At 40.8% G+C, this 20468-nt stretch overlaps 1 protein-coding gene across 1 annotated transcript in view; it reads right to left on the bottom strand.

Annotated features, from left to right (window-relative positions):
• Nucleotides 1-11699, bottom strand: part of vps50 (VPS50 subunit of EARP/GARPII complex) — a 147387-nt gene extending 135688 nt beyond the window's left edge. Inside the window, exons 1-3 of the mRNA XM_074686866.1 lie at nucleotides 11529-11699; nucleotides 10966-11034; nucleotides 221-343 (exon numbers count right to left, since the gene is read on the bottom strand). Of these exons, the coding sequence (XP_074542967.1) occupies nucleotides 221-343; nucleotides 10966-11034; nucleotides 11529-11561 (225 nt within the window). The 5' untranslated portion in view covers nucleotides 11562-11699. The remainder of the gene's footprint in view (nucleotides 1-220; nucleotides 344-10965; nucleotides 11035-11528) is intronic.
• Nucleotides 11700-20468: the final 8769 nt, after the last annotated feature.

Below are 20468 nucleotides of genomic sequence, written 5' to 3'. Positions count from 1 at the left end.
ATCAGGCGGGGTTCGGAGCGTAGGAAAACCACTTCTGCTCACATTAGAGATGCAATGCTGCTGTTATCAGACTTAACGAAATGTGGTGGGTGTGATGGAATTATTATTTCACTGCACAGAGGGGGCGTGGGAACTTTCTGAGTCAGTCTCTTGTCGTCATTTAACGAGCAAGTGGTGCTCGTTCAGCCAATAAAGCTCATTCATACGCAGAGAGTCTGACCTCCAGCTCGTGCTGCACCATGTCGAAGGAGTCGTTAGAGAAGTAGACCTCCTCGATGCTGTCGATGATCTCCTGCTCCGCCTGGGGGTCGATGGGCTGCTCCCTCAGCTCCCGCAACTCCTCCTGAAAGATGATGAAGACAGAGGAAAGTTCAAAATGGCCTTAAATTAGCATTTCAGGAAGATTTAAATACAAACATAAAAGCACGAAACCGAAAATTACATCACTCTAAAAGTCATGTGAAAAAAACAAACAAAATCTGCAAAATGACCTTTAAGACAATTGCATCAGACAGAGAAAGAGAAATGGAGCAATGCGGGAAAAAAAAACAGAGACAAGATGCCAGGGAAAAGAGATCAAAGGAACATGAGGTGCAAAGTTTGAGGACAAGAGCAAGGGTGAAGGGCAGTGTGAAGAGAGGAGGGAATACAAATGAGGACAAGAATAAGGAAAAGAGGAAGTGAAAAAGAAGGAAAGGAAACATTCATTTCCGAGCTGGGGAGGAGATTGCAGCTTGTTTCGTTGGATAGCTGTCATGGGAGACGGCAGACAGCCTTGAGAAGAAAGACTAGAAGAAATGAATGACCGGGAAAGAAGAGCAGAGATCCCTCTTCAGAGCGTCTTGGAGAAACATCAGAGTTTCATTGATTAACAGGCTGTGTATCCGTCAGGGCTTATTGCTGCTGTGAGTTTTTTAGATGAAGGGTTTTAAACCCACATTTCTAATGAGCCAAGAAAGTCACGGGTCAATGACAAGGACCGGGATAACTGTGCCAGCAGTTTACAACAGGGGGAAGTTACTGAACTAAAAATGAAGGTAGACAGAGACTATGGCTGTCCCCAAGATCCACTTTAACCATGTTAAAGTCATGTTGCTATTTCCTCCAGAAAAACAAAGCATTAAAATTATAGCAAGTACTTCTGTTGAACCATTCAACACCTAGGAATGAAACTTAATGTGTGGCAAGTGTCTCAATATACTGCTAGAATAGAGTCCTGCAAAGCGCTCTGAGTCTCAGCTTAGTGCGAACATCATAATACTGCTAATAATTTGCCCATTTCGTTTTCTTTAATGGGGGTTATGAGGTTCTTGTCAATTAAGTGTATTTCCCACAGGAAATGAAGCTGAGAAACCAGCCAGATGCCACAAACACACTGGAACAAACTGGGCCATTTGTTCTGAGTCTTGAAGGTCTGAGGCCCCGTTTACACAACAATGTTTCATCTGAAAACGCTAAAACGCAGTGAAAAAAATCTGCGTTAACACGGAAACGCTGATGGGCTGAAAATGCTGTAGTAAGCATGCCAGACCTGCAGGTGGTGCTATAACTGTCTTGTTCAGAAACAGCTTTTGGGAGATCATCACCGAAGTAGTGTTGAGCCGGTCATCTGGTGTATTGGGGAATGCTAAGTTAAAAAGTGGAGCAAAAGATGCACATTTGGTTAAAAAGACAGTCAGCAGATTGAGCAGCACAAGCACAACATGGTGGTTCGCGACGATTGTAACAACATCTCATGCGGAGTGACTGAAAACGCCGGCTTTTCAGAAAAATCCCACTCTGGAGGCCGATTTCAAATGTTAGCAATTTAGGTCGGCTGAAACGCCGTTTCCGTGTAAAGGCAAGGCTGAAATGCAACAAAACTTTTGCGTTTCACCCTAAAACCGTTGTCGCGTAAACGGCCCCTGAGTCCCTACTACACCAAAGCCAAGCAATTTACAGCTAAACATGGTATCACAAGAAACCAAGGGTCAGCATCCTGTTTAAAGAACTGAAGCCAATGTGAAAGTGCTCAATGGCATTGGGTCATCCTATCTTAGGTCACTGCGTTTTCAGCATGCAGGTCTGCTCGTTGTTCCTGGGGTCTGTAAAAGTAGTATGGGAGGTTGAGCCTTTCGTTATCAGGCTCTTCTTTGGAATCACCTACAGGTTGAGGTCTGGGGGGCAGACACAGTCTCACTCTTTTAAGAGTAGACTAAAAACTTTCCTTTTTGATAAAACTGACACACTGGGCTCCTGTTTCCCTCTTTATCTGTCAATCTAATTTCTAGTCTGAATGTCCTGTTATAGTTACTGTCCATACACCTCTCTGGGAGGCTCTGAGTTTGTCTTGTAAGTTCCTCTGGATCTGTGATGTGGACGGCCTGCTGCTGTGCTCCTGTCAGACTATGGTCTGCTACAGCTTTGGATTATTGCTGGAATGGTTTGCTGATGTAGACCCGTAGTTTCACCTTAACTGTCGCCAGTGTGTGTGTGAATGTGTGTGTGTGTGTGTGTGTGTGTGTGTGTGTGTGTGTGTGTGTGTGTGTGTGTGTGTGTGTGTGTCCGTCCGTCCATCCGTCTGTCTGTTGATTGTCTATCCGTCTGTCTGTCTCCCTCTCCCTCTCTCACCCCCCCTATCTGTCTCTCTTACCCCATCACAGTCTCCTCTAATGTCTGTCTGACATGAGTCCGGTTCTGTCCGAGGTTTCTGCCCATTAAAGGGAAGTTTTTCCTTGCCATTGTAACTTGCTAAATGTTGCAAAGTCCTGTACTCATGGTGGATTAAGATGAGATAAGACTCATTATCTTGTCTTGATGTTGGGTTTCTGTTTCTAAAATTGTATTAACACTAACAGGTCTAGACCTGTTCATGTTTCTGGAGAAGTGTCCTGCGGTAACGTTTGTTATGATTTGGTGCTATACAAATAAAGAGTGACTGACTGATTGAACACTGAGATTCATGATTCATCAAATTTAAGCTTTCCCAGAGCTCCAAGTCGAAAACAGTTAAAGGGGACATATCATGCTTGTTTCTCCTTTTCACTATTCCAGACTAGGATGCCTGTAAAGCATTTCTGCCCACAGTACAAGTCATTTACTTCCTTCATTGCCCCACAATAGCGTTCTCAATATCCTCAGTTTAGGCCATTCTGAAGATCTCGTTGAAACGCTCCGTTTCCAGAATGACCTCCAGTAACCTCGCAACGTCACAGCCCTTTGTGCTCTGATTGGTCAGTTCTATCAGAGGGACGGAGGGGGTAGAGCCAGGGGGCAGTTTTTGCAGCATGGCAGTATTTACAAAATCGCCAAATTGAATGGAGCAGACCGAGCGAGTTTGCTGTTTGCCAAAACTTCACCGTAAGGCATTGATAGCACTAATAAAATGGCAGAGTTTAGGATACGTCCTTTTGTATTGGACCCCGAATCAGACCCGGACGGTTCTGCAGCTCAGGAGGAAGAATATCCACCTCGACACAGATCATCTCAGGACGCTTCAGTGTGGTGAGTCAAACCGGTACTGTAACATGTATAGTTTATACGTTTATACTCGGCTCTTGGTGGGTGTATCCCTCTGTGGCGGTTGTGTGACTAACTGACATCACAGAAAAGGAGCTGCTTTATCAGATTACTCCAATAGAAAGAAAGGATCCTCGTGTCGTCACAAAGGTCGAAATCTCGAAGCCAAATGTCAATGACCTATTTTCAGAGGCATCAAATCTCGTTCTAGGATATCAGAGAAAATACAATATCTCATTTTTGGAAAATTCAGGGGGTGTAAGGTCTTGTTTTCAACTTTATTATTTTATATGTAAGTATTATATCACGGATCAGCATGATATGTCCTCTTTAAACTTTTGGGATACCACCTCCCTCATCAACGTCACTGACCAATCAAAATCAAGAAGGGGCAGAACATCTGAAATAATATTTGTCAATTAAACTGGAAGAGGTCCTCACAGACAGTCCCCACACTTTTTTTTTTCAAGGTATGACTTTTAAGTCAAGAGGTGCTGCTGGGAGAATCTCATAAACTAGAAACAGAAAACGCAGCAAGAAGCCTCTGAATTGAGGTCGTGGCCACTGCCAGCACAACAAAAAAAAGCCCCTTAGTGAACGCAGACCCTTACACTTCTAATAGCTTCAGATGGCTAAGACTGGCTGCACTGAATGAAAATATCATCAATCCACACACGGCAAACACACATCGCAAGACCACAGCTGAGGTGATCATTTATCCGATGAAGATTGAGCAAAACCAGCACCAAACAACTCCACTTCCGTTTGGGTACCACACGAAGGCATATCTTGGTATGATGTTTGTACAGGAGGAGGAAAGACATTTATTTCATCTTTATCAGTTATTGATACAAACATCACAGCTTTTGAGGAAAGGTCAAGGTATCCCCACGGTCATGTGGATTTTTTCCACGGGGAGATATGTATGAAGGCTTGCTGCAAGTTTTAACTAAAGAAATCCAGCAGTAGCTTTTATGTTTAATTCTAGACTAAAGTCGTGTTGAATGACAGTCAGTGTCACCCAGAGGCTCGTGCTGTTAGTATACTTAAAAAACCTAAATAGCGATATTTAACAGGGCTTTCCGTATAAAGAAATACTGGGTGCTTTAGTTCATGCCCTCAGTAGACATCCTGTATTTGAGGTAATCCTAAATTTAACAACTCATTTGAGTGGGATCAATGCACTGAGTCATCACACATAAAAGCTTAATGGCTGTAAAAATAGACGGCAGGATTAGGACAGAGGTTAGGGAGGGGAAATTTTGGGATAGATGCAATTCAAACACCCCTACATATCTCTAAAACTCTATTAAATAAAACATCTCTTTTAAAGATCTGCACTCGTCTTTCATATGAAAACCTTCTTCCACACCTCCCTAACCACAAATATTTCCCCAGCTTCTATCAGCAAGGACGGAGCGGCAGGGGTGATGAAGTGAGCCACCCATGTGAGTGAATCTGCTCCTGGGGGGTGAGAGTGTGTGAAGCTGAGCGAGGCTTAAAATAAGGAAATGATGCTGAGTTGTTTTCATCTTCACAGACAAATATAGCCTCATTTAATTCAATTACACAAACACAACCCCCAACGTAAACTCCTCCTTTATTCAAGGAAATTTGGGGGCTAAAAATGCATGCATGTGTCATCATCCGTGTATGTGTGTGGATGTACGTGTGTGTGTGTTAAAATCTGGTTTAAAAAGTAAGCAGAGGCCCCTGGAGAAAATGCGTGGGTGATGGCATGAGATTGGAGAGGAGGGGTAGAAAGGTAGGAGATCGTGCTCTGCTGTCAAAAAGAGGGTGGGTGGGAAATCAGCTCGAATGAGAGGAAAAAGGCAAAGGGAAAAGGGAAGGTAAGATAGGGGAGGAGGATGAGCTGGATGACTCACTGGTGAAAGTTAGAGCTGAGAAGAAAGGACAGAGAGGAGCGAAACAAAACACAGCGATGTGCTGTTTCTCCAGAGAAGCCACTTCAGCGTGCTAAGATGGATCCCTACACCTGTTCTCTTCTCTTCCTCCTTTTTTTATCTCTCACACACACACACACACACCTGCAGAGAAAAACATGAATATCTCAAAGTTTACTGAGAGGCTACAGCGGCCTTCTCTACCACAGCGAACAAAACAGACAAATAAGTGTGGATCTCAACATTAGCTGCTGTGATGCTTTGATCAGATTTCACTTTGATAGATGAGGGACAAACACCTCCCCCTCCCTCTTCCTGCGTCTGCAAATTAATCGAATTCTCATCTCATTACGGAAATTAGAAATCCAACACGCCCTATCAGAGAATCAAAGTGAACATTTGTTGTGCAATGAGGGGGCTGTGTTCAAATGTGGAAAGTCAAAATGGGAACACAAATGTGCTCTTCCACACGTGGTCATTAAACGCCAAGCTGGATAAAATCAGAGGGGGTTTGTGGGAAATCCTGTGGGAGAGAGACACAGCAGGGGGTGAAGAAATGTAGAAAAGGGGGCAATTATTTTCATAAAACCCCCTCATTGTTATCACTCTTGAATATTTATGTGAACCTCACCGCAGTGTGCACCCTCCTCTGTCACCTAAACAAGGGTTTAACACAGCTGCCCTCAGGGACATTAGTGCACAATCCCAGCCGACAGCCATACCCAGGATGCAACGCTGGTGTCAGCAGCAAGGTTAACAGGTAATACAACCCAATTTGTTCTTTGAAGTACGTGATTGTTTTGCTTCCACAGCCAAAAGCACTCTTCCTCTCTGTTTCTGTGACGTCTTACAGTGGTTCCTTTCTCTTTATACTGGCCCTCACTCACGCTGCGCAGTCAGGTCCTTGAAAATGATAGTTAGACAGTAGCTTCAAAAATCAATTCAAAAAACACTGACTCAGTCACCTACGGCCAGGACATGTGATCCATCAAAAGGAGACAAGACAGAAAGAAATCATGACAGGTCTTCAAACTTTTCACCTCACAATTTCAGTCTCAGTCCTTTGAAAAAAGAAAAACCCAGCGTACTCTGGAGGCTCCCAGCTAATCATATTCATGCTAATTTTGGGGAAAATAATAAAATATTAAGGAGGGGATGCACTCAGAGTGTGAACATTCATGCTTTTTTCAACACTTTGTGAGTTAAGATGCAGTGGAAAGATGTACTGAATGGAACAATGGTGACCCCTGCTGGTGGGAAATGGTAACTGCAGCCATATCAATTATTACCAGCAGGTTTCTGCAGTTAGAAAACTGTTGGCCTCCAGTAAAACTTATGGTTGCAACAAAAACAAAACAGCTTTCAAGTTAAATAAAAAAATAAAAAATAAAAAATGGAATGGAGATGTTATAAACCACCTTTTTCAAACAGCTTACTTAATGCCTTACACTCAATGACAGACACTTCATCTGTCAAGAATTAATCATCAGTATTTGTATGATTGATAGTCATAGGTAAAAGAAGAAAAGAAAGTTTCTATCTTGAAAATATGTTTTTGTTTTTGTTCAAAGTTCAAGGAATTAAGCCTCCTTATAGTGTAAAAGCTGCAAGGACACAAACCATCAAACAGAAACAACACTCACTTTAAAGGGGTGGAAGTCTTGACTTAAAGGGTTGAAGAGGAGAAATAAAAGTTGGTTTGTCTCTGCTATGTGGCCAAAAAGCAGACTGTCCTCCAAAAGGAGATTAAGAAAAAGAACAGAAACATCAAAGTGATTTGTCATGTTAATAAAGTTGGTAACCGTTGTTGTAAAGGGGGTTGTCAAGGCGTCAATCTCTTTTTGTGCTTTTCCTACCACAAACAACCAGTGTCAAAAAAAGAGTCTGTGAATTGAGCACCGTTGGCGATCTAGGGTGTCAAGAAATAACCCGTTGTTGTTACTGGAAGATCAGAGGAAAGTTTTTAACACAGAACTTAAGGCGGTTTGTGACCGGTAGATTATTTCTTTGTTGTAACAATGCATTTCCGTAAATATCGTGTACTGTTGTAAAGCCTGTTTCAATCCCTTTGTGGCACCATTTGTAACGAAAATGCATTTGTGCAACGAGCAGCAGAGTATGTGGGTTGTGGCCATTAAAAATTTGCCAAATCTTTTCTGCCAATGCTATACAGCTCATTCTGCTATCTCTCTATTGACTCTTGTTGGTGTTGTTTGGTGGATTGGATGATTTAAGTCAGGACTTATTTTTAACAAGTTGTTATTTACAAAGAAGAGTCTAAGTTTACAACCTCAACAGCCTGAAACCAGTTTGTATCCCACTGCAGCCTTTAACTTACTTTTTAAATGTACTTTTGCATTAGTAAAGGGCACTCGTATGCACACCGCAGCTGGTACTATAGTCGACAGACATCTGTGCACTCAAATGACCAGCCTGATAACTGTGAAAACACGAATGGACCACTGCAGTTCTAGTCATTACCTGCTGTGAACATCTCAATATGAGAACAAATAGTAACAAAAGTGAGTTAATTTAGTCAATAAGAATATCGGAAAGTTAGGAGCACAAGTCCTCAGAGGACTGAGTGTCCTTGGCAGGGCGATGAAGCCTGTAATTGCTCGCTATGGAACATCCAGCAACTAAGTAGCAAGCTAACTAGCTTATGCTTATGTTTTCCAGATTATCGCTCCATCAAACTTTCCAGTCAAGTCCAAATAGTGATTGAGGGCATCATTTGTCAATCATCCCCCGTTCATCATTCCCCCCTCCTTGCAGTACGCCAGCTGTTACTGTCAACTCCTGCAGGATGATAAACGATGTGAGTCACTGCTAAAGTGGTTGGACGCACACAAAGAGTTCCACAGGGTAAGTATTAGATTAAGTACCACAAACACACACTCACGTATACACAAACACAACTGTGCCTCTGGGTCTCCACAAGGCAGCGTGTTAGGCAGAGTATAGTGCTCCCTTCAGTAGCTTGTTTAGAGGATTATTCACCTCTAATCAAAGAGGACTGTGGGTTTAAGTGAGTATAAAGCCTGATGTGTGTGGCTCATGTCTCATTTACCTGGAGCAGCAAAGTGAATAAAGTCAATGCATAATGTCATCACACGGTGAGCCTGGCGCTACAGTTTCACACACCACAGACAGGCAAACTCAGGAGATGTAGTTCAGCCGTGATATCAAGCATTGGTTAAGGTTTATGTAATCTAAGAGTGAAAAAACCCAATGATAAAGGCCTCTGAGTATGATTCTTCTCTGGGCTGCTGCACTGTCTACCATCCCACTGGCAACTTGAGAAGCAACCCCCAACAACCCCTTCACTAGATATGTCTGCAAGATGTACAGTATGCTGTCCTTTATTCATTCTTTTCATCCCTTAGAGCAGCACCCATTCATCTGTTTCTAGTCGGTCTCAGTTTCACTGTAAACAGTAAGTCACACAGCAGCTCTATTTTAGTTCTAATGCGGTATGACCTAGAAAACAAAATATTATTCACCTGGGATTTACTTGCATTTTTCAAGCTTTAACTTTGCCAAAATACCATCATAACACAGTTTAATAAAAGTTCAAATCATGCTGTGTGTTACCAAAAGATGAGAAGAAAACAACTTCTTACAGGTTTGTTGGTTGAATCATTTCTGATGCGTACCAGGAAGACAGGAAATGTCACTAATCTGATTAGCATTCACAACACACCAACAAGCAGATTTGCTGCTCAAGCTGAACTTTTGGATCCAGCACAGACTGTTAGCAACACTAGCACGTAAACATCCATCTCCAGTGATAAATGAATTGTTTTCAGACTACAACAGATGGGACCCAGGACGTTTTTGCTCTTCATATGAAGGGTTTTTACCGCTGGTGTATAACTTGAAAATTCTTCTCTGACAGCTCAGCTCCAGAAATGGAAAGCAGCATTCAGATTTTTTGGCTTGAAAAAAAGAAGACATAAGTCAAGCAGAGAAGCAGGGTGGTTGTTATACACTCTGCGTGGCCACATCACCTGCTACCAAATTCAAAGCCAGCATACTTTAAGAAAAAAAATAATAATAAATAAGATAATTTTCTTCTTTCTACAGCTCTCCTTATTTTTCATCCTGGCTCGTCTTACACCTGAGAAGAACAAATAGCTGCTTCTCTTATCTGAGCTTGATCTTTGTCACCGCTCTGTATTCTGCAAAAACAGGTTGAGCAACCAGAAAACCAGAAAACATTAACAAATACGCTGCAATGATCTCAAATGTGCAGGTAATGAAGCATTTGCAGTTTGTCATCAGGAGCCCTGGTTTGTGAAGTTTTTTCATAAGAGGGCAGAGCTGTTTTTGTCTGGTTCCTGACCGTGTCTTTCCCTTTTCTCATCTGAAAGATAGATTTCAAAGTTCTCAGAGATTCATATCTCTCAACTCTCTTAGACTAACAGGAAAAAACAACTTCCTTTAATTCTTCTTTCAGATAAAACTAAAGGAACTAAAAGTAAACAAAAATGTTTTGCAATATAAGCACATCATCATAAAATTCCTTCTGTTGCAGTCAAACTGGGGTGAAATGCAAAACCATGTTCAATATAGTGAAGGGCTAAATCTTTCAGAAAGAAACTCCACAACATGTTGAATCAACCATGCTAATATCAACTTTCCAAAAAAAAAAAAAAAAAAAAAAAAGAGTTTGTCAGCTCCTGAAATGTGCTCTGCACCAAGAGGTCACAAGGACACAGCAAAGTCCCTGACTTGCAGTGCATTGCAGTGGAAGTGACCTTACATTAGCAGAGCCAGTCTGCAGTGCCACTCTGCCTCCCCCTGACAAATTGAATTTGCACAAGTGGGTAATGACAATTGTTTCCTGTGACTAAGCATGATGATTGCTTTTTCAGTTCCTGCCATACCAAAACGCTGACAAAATAAAACCGTTAAATGTGAAGCATACTGTATTTCACAGCACTGTACTTTCAGGTTAAGCTGTTCTGTAAGTGATAAATCTGCAGGTTACCACATTAAAGTAAACTTTTTAAAAAAAGTTTAGTAATGTCATTACAAAGACATTGGAATTACAGTAGGGCCTTATATGATTTAAAAAAAACTACTAACATTTCCAATTAGGCAATGAATCTGATTAGAAACTATAAAAATGATTGACACAACCCAACTTACTGTGTCCAAGCTTGTGCAGTAACTACTTCAAACTGATACAGACTTGACTTCTCAAACCTGACAGACAAAGATGTCCTATTGTCCAAAATAATGTAAAGCTTATAATATCAGACAACTTTAAAGCACACTTTTGGATGTGGAAACTTTCATAACGTTCAAGTAAAAGAATCGAAAAACCTTTAAAAGGATTCAAATGAGGCAGCAAATACATCCTGGTGTCAGTCTTACATTAAACTGTAGATAATTTACTTATTTATACTTTAAATAAGTGAAACAAGTTACTTATATGGAGGTCAGATATTTGCCAGTTACTGCTGTAGCACTTTTTAAGATTTATACAGAAAATGCAGTCACAATGCATCCATCATACACCTGAAAGCTGCAGTTAAAGCTCTGTGATGTGGGTTACCTTGCTTGGGATCCTCAGGTTCTCCACTGGACTGAGGTCTGCCATACTCTCTTGAGGGCTTTTCAGACCCTGTCAAAATAAGACTCGAAATTAGTCCCAAATATGTCATGTAACTTTAACACTGCTTCAGTTATAACCTGTGTCTATCGTCGCTTCTCACCACACTGCAGCATTTAGTAAAAGGGGAACTGTTGGGTAGATTTCTGACAGAGATATATTCTGTCGTGTCCACTAGAGAACCAATAAGTCTAGCATTACAGCTGTGCAAACTGAGAACTTCCCCAACCGCCCAGTTTCTCCTGTTGTTGTGCTTGAATGACAGCACACTGACAACAGGGACATGAATAAAAGTGCAGAAAAAACGTGGTATTTTTCATTCAAAGTTAACGGCAAGTGGCTGTGCAAGAGTCGTCACAAGAGGTGGTGAATGAATGTGTCCTTTCTTCAGCTTCACGATGAGCTGTCAAATTAGCCACTTAGCTTTGCTAGCTGTCATGCTAGCTGGTGCAGCTTTCAGAGTAAAAGGCTTAACTGCTCTTTTTCTGTGGAGCTGCTTCACTCACCTGCCGGGCCATAAGAGACTTTATCTTCTGCATTGTTAATCCCACTCGCGTCAGTCAATAAACTCTATAACAAAGAGGCAGTTTTGTTTTGTTGTCAACGAAGCGCCTACATCACTACGAGAGGGGAGCCATAGTTGACCGTCACGTGATTGGTGCGACGACACTGGAATGTTCGATAGTATCATGGGAAATGTAGTCTCTTTGTTGAAGCGCTCGTACGTCTACATAACATATATAATATAGCCTAATATATTTATAAGCTTTGAAAAGAAAGTAAATATATGTAATATAATGTCAAGATAATGTCTGATGTCTGCTTCTGTGTAACATATCATCCCAAAAGAATATGTAAACTATTGCACACATTTGAAAACCTTGCTTGTATGAATAACATTTTTTACGCAAGGCATTAATTGCACCTTATCATTTTCTTTCCATAGACACTGTGTGGATAATCATGGACAGCTACATCCGAGAGACAACCGGGAGCAGCCTTGGGATCCAGGGGACACGGATATGCTGGTTTGGCTGGAGTGGACTTAGTTGGAGGGGCCTCCTTCCCCTCTTTGCTCACTCACTGCATGGGAGGGCAGCATCAGATGTCCTCCTGATCCACTGCAGGGGCAGGTCAGCAGTGTGTGCCTAGTCAACACCATGAAAGAGGACCTCCAGCAGCTCCGTGTTCTGCACCCAGACATGAAAATAATTTTGTCTGGCATCACTCAAAGACGCCAGTGGAGAGATAACTGTAATCCGGCAAAGATGAAGAAGAGTAGAAAATGTATAAACAGTGTAATGGCTACATTTGTAACCAGCATAAATGCAATTCTGATTGGGCACCCAAACATTAGACATGACAGTGCTGGACTATGTTTCAGGGATGGAGTTCATTTCACACCTAGGGGAAATCATATATTTTCAAGTAAATTGGCACAGTGTCCTAAAGACCAAATGCAAACGCCGTTAACTGTCTCTGCCTTCGGAGTTAGCCTTTAGGATCTTTTAATGTGCAGGTAGTCCATCACTGTCATGCCAAATGTTGAAACAAAAGCATCTGTGGCCATAACACTGTTGTTTTCTAATCTTTTCCATCTTCCCTATTATTCATGTCTAGGTGCCCTTTTTCTAAGACAGCTTTCCTGACTCTGCAGCTCTTCAAGCCCATTGCGGGCGTAGCTTGCGTTGTAAGGCCTGTGTTCTCTTGCCTGTGTGCTGGACCAAAGTTTTTGTTGTTTATTATATAGTACATGTGGGGTTTTTTTGTTTTGTTTTTTTGTTGTTGTTTTTTTGTTGTTTTTTGTTTTGTTTTTTTGTTGGAAATGATTATTTTATTGTGACATATAATCTTGTTCAATAAATTGTTGTGTAAAAACTACTTTGTCTAACTACTGAAAGCAAAATTTTGATTGCCAAGTGAGGATTCACCCAGTTCTTTGGTCATACTCCTCTAAAGAATCACCCGAAGAGGAGCTATTCCTCAGTTCAGCATATATTCTGATCACAAGTAAAGTTTATAGCACTGGTCACCAAAAAATTGAGCCTGATATCTGGGAACAACCGTAGCAACAATCATTGCTACGTCTATCTAGAGGTTGAGTTAAACTAAACACTGGAGAGTAATTGGCAAAAAAAAAAAAAAAAAAAAAGACTGACACCACTGTCTCAACCCACAGCTGGTGTCAGGTTTCAGAGAGATGTGCTATCAAAGTGTGTGTGTGTTAAATCAGAGCATGGAGCTAGGAGACTGGGTGAAAGTTAACGCAAGGTCAAAGAGACCTCAGACACAAGCTGGAGACAGGAGCTATCCTTCTATCTGCCAGATAAACATACATCAGCCTTGAACATAGCATGTGACTTTATTAAAATACAAAATGATGTGAGTTACTTGAAAATATATAACAAAAGACAGAAAATGCTGAACCCATTCACTCCTGGAAAAAAGGTGTGCTTACACAAAGCTTTGCATTTGTAGGATATTAACAAAGATGCAGTCTAACTGTCTGGCTAAGACTATTTGGTTTTTCTTTAAACCACATGACAAGCAAGCAATGACCATCAAATACAATGAGTTTTAGGGCAGTCCTTTCTTAAAATTCTTTATATAAAAGTCAAGACTCGTGGGAAATTATGAATTATATTGATTATGTGTACATACAGTATAAGCAAAGTATGTCATGTACTGGATAAATTATCTCAGGTGAAAAATAGAGTCCTGCAGTTATGGCTACCTTTCGAATTTGAATCCAAATTCAGAACACAAAACACTGAGAGGAAGAGGCTGTTACAAGAAATTATGTATTTAAAAAATAGCAAACAAAATAGGTGGCCAATAGTCTTTAGTCTGCAGGAGAAACAGTTACACACAAAATCAATGTTTTTATATTATAATTGTTATTAAATCATTACAATATCTGTTGTCTTACACTGTGTGTGTGTGGTGCGGCTACTTTCATAAGTTTACCTACAGGACAAGTGGGTTGAAAAAAACAGTATTGGGCCCTTTCACATCACACTGTATTTTACTGAAATAATTGTTGTATACATTTGTAGTTTTGTTTTTAACCACTAGAGTGTGGTGTTTTCCCTTTTTCTCAATGCCACCAATGTTCACCTGGTGTGTTGAATTAGAGCAGGTATGCTTAGTTTGTAGTTTGGAAGATAAAGGGAGCACATGACTCTAACCATTGAAATACCAAATACTGACTCTGAGTTAAAACAGCCAAAACTTGATTTTTTTGGGTAAAGCCCATGCCATTTCATTGCAATAAAGGGGAACATTACCAAACACAGATTGTTGGTTTGGACATCAGATTCATTGCTCTGTGTAAGGATATGTGTAAGAAACATCCACATCACCTCACAAAGAGATTTGGTGAAGTGATTTAAAAGTCACTACAGCAATATCAAACTATTCTGTCAAGTTACATAAATCCTGCAGTCATGTTGTCAACTTCTCCCAATTATTAACCATTCATTCTTACTAAATAGCATATAAAAGATCTCTGTCAGTACAGAAGTAGCAGCTCTCAAAATGTTCACTGCACAGGCGAGAGCTTTTGGTGGCGGTCCATTTCTGTCTTCTAATGTTGGGCACCCACTGGTTCAGCCTGTCTAGATCACCTAAGAGGAAACTATTCATAGAAAAGGAAAACACATTATCATTGACAGGTTCTGTGTTTTAGACATAAAAAGTTTCATAAACTACTTCATAATAACTTCAGACTAATAAAAATAAAGTGGCCAGCTCAATTTTGATACTGAGTGCATTGCGTTTAATATTCACAGTTATGATTATTTTTTTAATACTATTAATTTACTTATTTATTTATTTATCTATTTTTCTGTTTTGAAAATCCGACCAAGTGTAAGCAATTCGTTTCTGTTTCACATGTAATGGCATTATATCAACAGGGACTGAATAAAACTTAGCAGCTGCAGCCATGCCAGCGAAACTGGTATTTAAACATTATCATGACAGCTTTGATCTTAAGAGTTATAGGATGAAGATACATTTTTTCCTTTCTGAAGAAGACAAGACCATTCGTTTGAAGTCACAAAAAAAACACAAAATGTTTAAAATTTGTGCAATATTACTAATCGTCATGAGCAGATCTTAAGATCATCCTCTTAAAATTGGATTTCAACATGCTTTTGTGTGTCTCAATTATCATTTAAGGTTAACTACATTTAAATAAAGTTCAGTAGTAACTTCTGTAAGTACTGTAAGGTACTGAATTAATGCAAAATACTACCAACGACACATGTACTTCAGCTGCATCCATAGAAAGTACATAGGTGTGTATCATCAACTTCAGCATTAGTAAAAACACGGAAATTCATCTTTACATTGGTTTAGACCATGTTTTTTTTAACTGTGCCACAATAGTCAGTCAAATATAACGTTGTAAATGGTTTCAGGAAGGTCCGATATAGAGGATGCAAAACGCCTGTTCCAAACTCGACAAAGCCATATCTCATATCTATGCCAAGAAAACGTTCACAGGCATTGCAGATGTATTTTCTGGCTTAGCTTTTGCAACTTTTTTATTCATTATTCAGCCTATGACTACAACAGGTTCACTAGCTTACTCACCAAAAGCTAAAAAGTCAAGCTAAAGGGGCTACAGACGGTGTATAAAACCCTCGTTCTAAGCTCTAGCTCTGAAAAGCACCGTAGGCTACACCTACTCATTAATCAAGCATGAAATGTAAATTTCACTTCCCGAAAAAACTGAAGAGATGAGCCCTTGGACGGTCTGTTAATGCAATTAAATGCGCTGCAAGCAATTTTTTTTATCATACTGGCATAAAAAATACACTCCAAAAGTCCAAAGAACACACAAACAAAAGAACAGATCAAGGTCAGTTACACGACCTTGTAACAAGGTCAAGTTATGTTTAACATTTTGTTTAGTGTTAATAAAATGCAAATTACATACACAGATCTCATCTCCTGTGTGCTTTATCTATACTTAAATATACTTCTATGTTGAGGCTCTCTCACTACAATTGATGTTCGAGAAACAATTTATTGTCAGTCTGTGGACCCCCTGAATAGGCCATGGCCACCCTTTGGCCACCCTAATAATGAAAGTCTAGCTCCGCCACTGTGTGTGATCACATGTGGAAAATATCGATGTGCATGCTTCTTTTTTCTTCTTCTAGCTTAAACATTGGAATGTCAGGGAGTTATTATGTATTTTTAGCAGGGTCATGAGAAAACCAGCTTATCAGAATGCAGCCAACTTCTTACTCTTCTATACCCTCCTTCAGTTCCATCCTAAACCAGATGTAACCTCCTCTTCTTCACAGCCTCTGCCAAACTTCTGTCAACACTTCTCTCTGAACAGCATCCTTCAGACCTGAGAGTGTGTTTTCATGTATTGCTGGGCAAGCCGACAGCTCAGTTTTTACAGCACAGAGTGAGGAAGAGGAACTGACCTCAGGAGAGGACACAGATGTGACTCTTCCCCAGGAGCAGGCGTCATCAGAACAACCCCCCACCCTCTTCGCTCTCTGATTCCTGATTAGCAAAGGACACATTAGGTCTGTCCAGCTCTGATGAGTTCACCTAAAGCCTAAGAGATTATAAAGAAGCACTGTCTTTTTATTCTCCTCAGGGGGACAAAATTTAACTGTACCATAGATGTTTAAAGGGGACATATCATGCTGATCCCTGATTTAATACTTACATATAATATAATAAATTTGAAAACAAGACCTTACACCCCCTGAATTTTCAAAAAAAGGTATATTGTATTTTTTCTGATATCCTAGAACGAGATTTGATGCCTCTGAAAATAGGTCATTGCCAGATGGTCGTGAGATTTCGACCTTCATGACGACACGATGATCCTTTCTTTTTATTGGAGTAATCTGATAAAGCAGCTCCTCCTCTGTGATGTCAGTTAGTCACACAACTACCACCGAGGGATACACCCACCAAAAGCCGAGTATCCCCCCTCAGATGCTGGATGCAGGGACTCTGCTCTGTGGAGCAGCTCGGCTTTACATGGTGAATCAGCAGTTAAAACACTGTAGTTTTAGCAGACGTGGTAATACTTGTGAGACTGTGATATTTGCATGCTTGTTCTGACATGCACTGTGAACCTGGACCACAATAATGCTGCTGTAATAACACAGTGACGAACTGACGGTAGAGGCAATCTTTAGACTATACTTTCAGCATGATGGATAAAACAGACAGAGAAAAGTGAAGGAGCAGGATGGAGCCCTGTTATAGAAATAGTTTATTGGTGAAGTCTGCCTATATTTCCACGTATAAACTATACATGTTACAGTACCGGTTTGACTCACCACACTGAAGCGTCCTGAGATGATCTGTGTCGAGGTGGATTTTCTTCCTCCTGAGCTGCGGAACCATCCTGGTCTGACTCGGGTCCAATACAAAAGGACGTATCCTACACTCTGCCATTTTATTAGTGCTATCAATGCCTTACGGTGAAGTTTTGGCAAACAGCAAACTTGCTCGGTCTGCTCCATTTAATGTGGTAATTTTGTAAATACTGCCATGCTGCAAAAACCGCCCCCTGGCTCTACCCCCCTCCGCCCCTCTGATAGAACTGACCAATCAGAGCACAAAGGGCTGTGACGTTGCGAGGTTACTGGAGGTCATTCTCCAAACGGAGCGTTTCAACGAGATCTTCAGAATGGCCTAAAATGAGGATATTGAGAACGCTATTGTGGGGCAATGAAGGAACTAAATGACGTGTACTGAGGGCAGAAATGCTTTACAGGCATCCTAGTCTGGCATAGTGAAAAGGAGAAACAAGCATGATATGTCCCCTTTAAAATATTCTGTTTTTTTGTTGTCTGTTGGTAGGATGAGGCAGTTTAAAGCTTGACCTTCACTTTTTTTCATTTTAACTCTGACACAAAGACTATATAAACAGGGTTAGTGTCTGTAGCTAAAGCTAGATTAAGTCAAGACCAATAGCTATACACATGTAATAATTAGAAATGATTTTTCCCATTGCAGTTTTCTGAATCCATATTGGATGTCATGGTCTGTTAAATAAAACAATTACCTGTAATTGGGGACCTTTGCAAGCTTTATTGGCTTGAAAGTGACAAACATGAAATGATATAATTGATTCTAACTTCATTTGATGCCACAGAATAGGTTAAAGTGGGAAACATTTTTGTTAAGTGTCAAGACAGATTTTTGTGTTAACAACCAGAGACAAAAGAAAGGAGGTTTTATACACTGGAAATATACAGATACTGGTTCAGCCTCAGGCTTGTTTACTCATCCAGAAGTGCGCTTTTTTTTTATGTGTATACAAAGAAGTTTCTCACAATACCGCATAGAGCAGGGGCACAACAGCAGCAGGTCATTGATGGTACAGATGGAGGCAACAGCTGTCTGGGCTAAGAAAGTGCTCATGTGACACATCCGTCTGCCAGAGGCCCGTCATTTCCCTCCTCCACAAATCAAGAAACATCAACTTAAGCTCAACCTCTCTGAAGGGCTAACGTGGAGATTTTCCAAGATCATTTCACTCACCCTTTTATAACGCCCCTCTGTGTTTTTCAAGCACCAACAGCCTCACGGATGTATTTTTGGATCCTCATCCAAAAGCGTCGCCCTCAGCGCGAACTCAGGCTTCCATTTGAGGCCCCGTCAAAGTGAATGTTCTTGGTTCAGCGTGGACGTACATCCATGTGCTGGCGGGAAGGCTGTGAGAGGTTTTGTGCTTTGAGGGCAGAGTTGGATGATGATGGATCGGACACAGATCTGACCTGAGCCCGGGAGAGATTGGCGGGTTGTGTGTGAAGAGCACCACGAGGATGTGAGGGCTGCAGCTCCTGGTAACAGACGAAACAAGAGTCTGGTCTGATTCTGTCTGATTGATAGACTCTGGCTGGGTCTTTTGTTGTATGCGGGCTGTATGCAGATATCTGAGGGCAGCTTTCCTGTTCTTTGGGTGTGTGTTGCTACGTTCAAATCTATCTGGACCACGTCACTCAGACTGTCCACACAGACACTCCTCTTTCCCCCTGTGCAGATAGCTTGTCACAGACAAGGCAAGGGCAAGAGTAAGTGGTGCTTCACTCTGTTTCACCATCGCCACATCCATCATGACTTCCCTTCAAAATCGATGTGACAAACTGCCCCAGAAGCCAGCATTATTTCTGGCCGTACAGTGCTGCTGCTGCTGCTTCTGCTGCATATTTGAGCACTGACAGTTATTTAGAGGTTTGCAAGATAAGGGGAAACCGTCTGAGCGGGAACATTTTGTCGTCTATCACTCTCAAGGGGGCCGGGGATGAAGCCGGCTAGGTGCTATTTACAGACTCATGCTTTGATTTGGTGTAAGGTTTTGATTCAAAGGGATGAAACCACAAAAAAGTGTGAAAACATCTGTTTACGAGCCAGTTTCAAACGGATAGGCTACCAGTTACCTTAGGCTGCTTTTTAAGCGGTTCAAAGAATGTCAAGTTAAGACCAAGGGCAGGAAAACACTCAGCGTTACATAAGGTTTCCATAGCTATGAATTATTTAACAAAAGATGGGAGGGATGGATAAAACATAAAAGCAAAAGTTAAAAAAAAAAAAAACTTGTTTGACTTCTGCTGAAACGTATTATATACAACTTCAACTGAAGTATCTTTGGCCAGTTAGCCTGGCGTAGCTTAAAAGCTAGCTAGTGTAGCTTCAAAAACCTAGCAAGTGTTACATAGCTGCTACCAAGCCCAAGTCTTGACGACCCCCCAAAACTAAAATTTGAGTTGTACTTGTTTGCTAGTAACTGAGTAATAATGAAGAGGGTTATGTTTGGCACTGGAAGGAAAGTTGACAACATCAAAAACAATGCAAAAACAAAAAAGAGAACACCATGACAACAAAACACTAAAGCAAAAAAGAATACTCAAAAACAGAAAACAAAAAAAAAGAAAATGCAGGGGCGCATATGGCCGAGCGGTGTAGATCGCGCCACATATGGTTCACCCTTGAGCGGTTCAAATCCAGCCTATGGCCTGCATGTCACTCCCCACTCTCACCCCCTTTCCTACTCTATCAAATATCCTCTTCTAGCTCTTTACAGGCATGAAAAAGCCCTCAAAATAACTTCACAAAAGAATTAAAGAAACAGATTCAAAAAAAGAAAGAAAAAAGGGAAAAAAAGGAAAAATGCAAGCGCAAAAAGAAACAAAACAAAAAAGGTAAGTACCTGCCCTGACAGGGATCCTTGCTGATTCGACAAATGTACCTGTCCATCTGTTTTGTCACCAGTGTTTGTGTTTTCTCCTTTGTGTTAGCATTTTCTCTTTTGTTTTGCATTTTCAGTTTTGTTTTTCTTAAATTGACATGTTTTGCACGTAAGGTTCACCAAAACAGATGGATACATTTTTTTCCTCAGTTTTTATAACAGGTGATATGTTTAAGACAAATACAGAAAAAACACATACAAACTG

Source organism: Halichoeres trimaculatus, unplaced genomic scaffold (assembly GCF_033239565.1).
Source record: "Halichoeres trimaculatus isolate MK-OKI-2021-1 unplaced genomic scaffold, fHalTri1.1 fHalTri1_scaffold_14, whole genome shotgun sequence".
NCBI lineage: Eukaryota > Metazoa > Chordata > Actinopteri > Labriformes > Labridae > Halichoeres > Halichoeres trimaculatus.
This window is presented reverse-complemented; position numbering and strand designations above follow the sequence as displayed.